The 6000-nt window shown below is 46.7% G+C and overlaps 1 protein-coding gene across 1 annotated transcript in view; it reads left to right on the top strand.

Moving 5' to 3' along the window:
* The first annotated feature begins 237 nt into the window (after positions 1-237).
* LOC114592894 (twist-related protein 2-like) overlaps positions 238-6000 on the top strand; it is a 30642-nt gene continuing 24879 nt past the window's right edge. The window contains exon 1 of the mRNA XM_028721201.2: positions 238-1069. Coding sequence (XP_028577034.1) covers positions 555-1055 — 501 coding nt within the window. The 5' untranslated portion in view covers positions 238-554 and the 3' untranslated portion in view covers positions 1056-1069. The remainder of the gene's footprint in view (positions 1070-6000) is intronic.

Here is a 6000-nt window from a genome sequence, read left to right as displayed (position 1 = left end):
AACTGCTTTGCAATCTTCATTGACAAGGTTGTGGGCAGGGGTCAGCCCCGGCAGACCCTTGTCAATTACAGTGGGTGAAGGAAACATCCTCTGGCATCCAAACGGCTGGCTAGAGCATCTGTGCCTAAGGGCTGGGGGGGGGGAGGATGTTGGGGGAGAAGAGAAGAGGAAAGGAAGGCAATCTGGAACCCATAAGCTCTCTTGATGTTTGCATTATCGTGGAGGACTGTATTGGTCTGTGCACGGCCCCTCCCCTGGAACGCCTTACCCTATCCGTAAAGGGCATTAACAACATTTTCATAACGTCCCTCCTCTCTTTAGCCCTTTAGGAAGGGTGGAGGGAAAGGAGGGTGAATAAGCAGATCCTTGAAGGTTGGAGCAACTCAGAAAGCCTCTGCCGCTCTGGAAGCCGGGGGGCTTTTTTTGGGAAGGGTCCCACCCTTAAAGTTGCCCCATTTGAACCTCGGGTCGCCTTGGCTTGGATGCACCACGGCCTGTTCAATCCAGGTCCTTGCCGCGTCTACTGAGAGGGAAGGGAAGGAGATTCGCAAAGGATGAAAGAGGAAAGCATGTGCCCAGATTCACCGGAGGGGAGCCTGGTGACCAGCGAGGAGGAGAGCGAGAGGGTCCCCAAAAAGGGCCTGCGCAAGAGGACCCAACTAGGCAAACCCTTGGCCTCGGCTCCCCTGCAGGAGTGCAGTGCCCCCTCACCCCAGGGGAAGCGCAGCAAGCGCAGCCCTGTGCCACAGACCTTCGAGGACATGCACACGCAGCGGGTGATTGCCAACGTGCGGGAGCGCCAGCGCACCCAGTCGCTGAACGATGCCTTCGCTGAACTGCGCAAAATCATCCCCACTCTGCCTTCCGACAAGCTCAGCAAGATCCAGACACTGAAGCTGGCAGCGCGATACATCGACTTCCTCTACCAGGTTCTGCAGAGCGATGAGCTCGACCACAAGATCTCCAGCTGCAACTACCTGGCCCACGAGAGGCTCAGCTACGCCTTCTCTGTCTGGAGGATGGAAGGGGCCTGGTCCATGTCAGCATCCCACTGAGACCCACCGGGAAGGTATGTCCTGTTCCATGCTCTTCTCCTACCTTGCACTTCTTCTCTAGGCTGAGTTCCAAGACCAGGGCATGGTTAGCTGCAGACTGCTCTTTAACTGTAAAAAGTTATAGTGCACATACAAAAAAAGCACAGCTTTGGGCATGTGCAAAATATCTTTCCAATCGCAAGTGAACAACCATAACCAGCTTCCAGATATCTGCAACTAGGCATAAGGGCTTTCTGGTCAGAAGGCTGAAAAAGCATGGTACCCTGACAGTCTTTAGATTTGAGCAGTTTTAGACTACACAGAGACAATGTGGAAGTTGAAAGTGGCACATTCCTGCAGCCGATGGACACATGCCTTTCTTTCATCCCACAGTCACTTCTGGTCCCCAGACCTGCTTGCCAGGAGAAGATAGTGGGTAAGGAATAACCACACTACAGGCAAATGACTCCTCTCTCTGAGACACCAGCATAAAACAATGTACACACTGTCATTTGTCCCCTGTAAAAAATAAAAAAAATATCCCATGGCATTTCATAAAGACATTGAGCAGGGATACAAGAACTGCATCCTAAGCACACTTCTTTGGAAGCAAGCCCCTCTGCATTTGGTAGGACTCACATTTGAAAGATGGTGCTTATAACTGTGCAGCACTTTGCATGGGACTGGGGGGGGGGGGAGGTAAACCTGGGTCAGCAACTTGGGTTGTTGTTTTGTTAGAAATAGGCCTGGGTTTGTTTGTTTTTGTCCCTCCTAAATTGAGCAGTTCCTGGATTTCAGTAGCAAAATCCACCACAAACTGCTGGATACGCCAAGCAGGTGCTGGATCTCAGCTGAAACCGACGTGCTTGAGCTGGGCATTTTTATGTGTTTGATTAAGCTCAACCTATATGTTCATGTGTATTCAAATTTCATGAACCATTTATTTCTATAAATGGTATTTATGTGAGCAGAAATACCACAAATATGTATCATTTTCTGTGCCTGATGCAGTGCCAGCCCAAGAGGGTCTCTCTCCCCCCCCCCCTCTTGGTGCCTAAGCAGAGCCCACTGAGACCAACATTTTTGTAAAGTCTCACTTCACCATTCAGATACCGATTCCCGCCAATGGCTTGTCCACAAATCCAGATAAATTCAGAGATGGTCAGGCCCAGAAGATGCCTTTATCCTTTCAAATGAAGAGCTGGATTATAGAGAATTAAGTACAAATTGCTTTCTGTTTTGGCTGTAGGTTGTAATCCAACGTCAGTCATATTTAGAGTAGAGCCACTGAAATGAATTGAGAGGACTAAATTGTGCCTTCTGATTTCAGTGAGTCAGTTTGGAGTATGACTAATGTTGTATACAATGTTTTATCTTTATTTTGTGTTTGAAAGGCAGACCCATTCCATATTGCCTTTATAAGCAGGCCAACAAATTTTTCACCAGGGACACATTGCATTCATCCATTTCTAATAGAAATATAAAACCTACACTCACTGAAACGTACATTCAATCCCCCACAATTCTCCTCCATATGAAACACATTCATAATGAGACAAATAGGCATGCCAGAGCCTCAAACACACTTCATAACATGACTTGCGAAGGCATCCTGATTTTTGTATATTATGCACAAACCATCTGTCACACTTTTCATGTTCCTGCAAGAGAAGTCAGCTCTGCTGTTCCCATTTCACAGACTTGGAAATGGAGGTTGATAAAAAGAGCCAATTGCCTGGATGCCTGTTCATGTGCCCGCCCTGGATAACAATGGCACCTGATCATTATTTCTATGTGTGAAAATGATGTATACTTCCCTCCGAATAAAACCACACTTTTGGCATTATATAAATGTAAACAGCTAGCATCTCCTGCCTCCATATGTGTAATCACAAACATGGATTAAAACTGCACCACTGCAGATATGGTTTTAAATTGGGATGCCACAAATAGATAAGATAAACTTTATTCGCATTAGCCAACGGCCATAGCAACATAAAACAAGCAATATACAAATAAAATATATACAAATAAAAAAGACAGCAATGGGTAAAAAGGGCAATCAAATGGCCAAGATTATCGTTCAGACAGTGGCCCTTAATCTCACTGCACCCTCGATAAACCTAGCAACCTTTGCTGTTGTCTGATCATTTTTTATGCCACAAATATTTATGCGCTCCTTGCTGCCTCAAGTAGACCTTAAATGCTACCCCACTTCCCTCTGCAGTTAGGGTCAACATTTTTAAAAAGTCTCACTGAACCATTTGGACATAAATTCCTGCCTTCATCTATTCTTTTCTTGCAGAGGGCAATGATTTCCTTTGGACATGGTTTAAAAAATCATGGCAGGCTTGGGTAAATGCTGCTTTTGAAAAGCACCCAAAATTCAGCCGTCTGAAGCAGCTTGCACCACTTTGCTGCGTGGTATGATTGGCTCAGTTTTGGTGCATTAAACTGTGCATTTCCTGCTGTAAATTCATAGCCTGACTAGTCAGGGAGCCAGTTTGTGATTATTACCATCAGGTCCACACACAGCCACCCCAAATTTTTTTCAGGGTGTTGTGCAAACAAGCTAAACGCACATTGGATGTACAGCAATGATTCAAATCAGAGAGAGAAAGGCTTCTATGCTCTTGAACAGGAAACATGATGCACAGATATGCCTACCTCAGTTAATGAAATGCATTGCAGAACAAAGATTCAGATCTGCATTGCAAAACAGAATACCGTAATTGTAAATCAGCATGTGGGGAGGCAGAAATACTGAGGCAGGTTTTAGACACCCCTAGTTGGCTACATTGCTTGACACCCTGACAAGTCTGCTGTGACTTTAAGGGTTTCCAGGAAGGAAGAATTTCACTAGCTGTGATCCCTTCCCTGCCCCCCACAACCTGGATTTCTCTCATTTAGAAACTGAAGAATCTGGTCCTGGATGCCACTAAGGTTGCCCAGGGAGTTAAAGAATGTTATAAGGTTACTTATTCATATCAAACAGGTATCCGATGCCAAGACCAAAAAAAAAAAAAAGGAAACTTGCACTAACGTACCCCAAAATTCTGCAACAAGGAAAGCATAATTCTGTGACCCATATAAGATATGGGCAAAATTTCACAACCTCTCTTCTTTTGCATCATTTATCCTACATTTTATTCTTCCTTTGCATACATTTCCCCGCACCTGCTAAACATCATGAAGTGATGCAAATAACTATGTGACAGAGCAGGGAAGCCCAGTCTTCTGGTGGCCAGAACTCTTGTTCAGCAAGCATAGTCTTGCAACCAGAAGGACTAGAAAGCTTAGGGGAAGAGATAGAAGTTAGTGGTGGTGGCGCATCTGCTTTGCGTGCAGGTGGTCCCAAGGTACAAATCCTGGCATCTCCAGGTCGTGCTGGGAAATAATTCTGTCAGAAACCCTGGAGAGCCACTGGCAATCCGTGCCAAGAGTACAGAGCTTGAGCTGGATAGACCAGGCGTCTCTCTCTGCAGGAGCAGCTTCCTATGCCTTATGAAAAAAGAAAGCAAGCCAGAATTCATGTGGCCCAGTCCTTACAACTCTGCTTTCTAGTGCTTAAAGACTTGGGGCAGAGGCCCAGGGCGCAACTCAGAGCTTCAGGGCAGCAGCTGAAGAAGGAACAAAAAGGGTTTTCCTGTGTGAGTTTCTTGTGGCTGATTAGCTGCTCTCTCTGGGCAAAGGTCAGAGGGGGCAGGGCTTCTGTTGAGGTAGGTGATTAGCTGTGGGAGGAGCTTATCCATATTTTAGATTTAGGGGAGCTAGTCTCAAACATTTGTTGGGGGAGACCTAGGTTTTTTGGGAGGGATTTATTTGTCCTGTCTCCACACTTTTTATGATAGAGGACCACTGTAGTCACCCCCAACGACACGTTCCCAAGATGGAGGGTGAGGGAACAGCTGCAGTCGCCTGTGGTTCCTGCGCAATGTTTGCCATCTTGCCAAAGGTTGCAGGCAGCTTTACCTGCAGCAATTGCATGTTGATTGCCCTCTTAAAAGACAAAGTCCAGCAACTGGAGGAACGTGTAGCTACGCTCCAAAGAATTAGAGAGCTGGAACTCTTCTTGGAAGCAACAGAGCACACCGTCTCCACCAAGGAAGAGACAGGGGACTCCCCTGAGAAGGTGGCTAGTTCACCAACACAGGAGTCAGATATATGGAGAAACGTGACTCAAAGAAGTAGGAGGCCCAGGGTTCGCTCTGATTGTTTAGAAATACGCAATCGCTTTGAAGTCCTTTCCCCTAGCATGGAAGACGAAGAGCAGACTCCATTTGAGGATCTCTCCCTCATTACAGTTGATCAGGTATATGAAGACGAGGAGCAAAGGCAGTCCTCTGGGAATGTCCAGGCGACCTTGGAACCGACAGCTCACAGAAGAACCCCGACCAGACCTAAGAGGAGGCGTGTGGTGGTGATAGGGGATTCCCTACTGAGGGGAACAGAAGCAGTGATCTGTGGGCCTGACAAGATGTCTCGGGAAGTGTGCTGTCTCCCCGGGGCTAAGATCCAAGATGTAACTGAACGACTGCAAGGAATCATAAAACCCACTGACAAATACCCCTTCCTCTTGGTTCATGTGGGAACCAATGACACTGCAAGCAATAGCCTCCAGAAGATCAAAAGAGATTACGAGGCTCTGGGCAGGAAATTGAAGCAATTAAATGCACAAATTGTCATCTCATCTGTCCTCCCAGTTGAACGACGTGGCCCAGGGAGAGAGGGAAAAATAGTGGAAGTGAACAACTGGCTTCGCAAATGGTGCAAACAGGAACGGTTTGGATTCTTAGATCACGGAATGCAGTTTCTTGAAGATGGACTTCTGGCAAGCGATGGGCTGCACCTCACAACGGTTGGGAGGAATGTTTTTGCAAAAAATCTCAGAAACCTCATCAGGAGGGCTTTAAACTGACTAATGTGGGGGAGGGAGACAGTGCTCCTGAAGGTAGGTGTCTATCAA

The sequence above is a fragment of the Podarcis muralis genome, chromosome 2, assembly GCF_964188315.1.
Source record: "Podarcis muralis chromosome 2, rPodMur119.hap1.1, whole genome shotgun sequence".
Taxonomy (NCBI): Eukaryota; Metazoa; Chordata; class Lepidosauria; order Squamata; family Lacertidae; genus Podarcis; species Podarcis muralis.
Note: the sequence above shows the minus strand (reverse complement) of the source record. Positions and strands in the feature narration are given on the sequence as shown.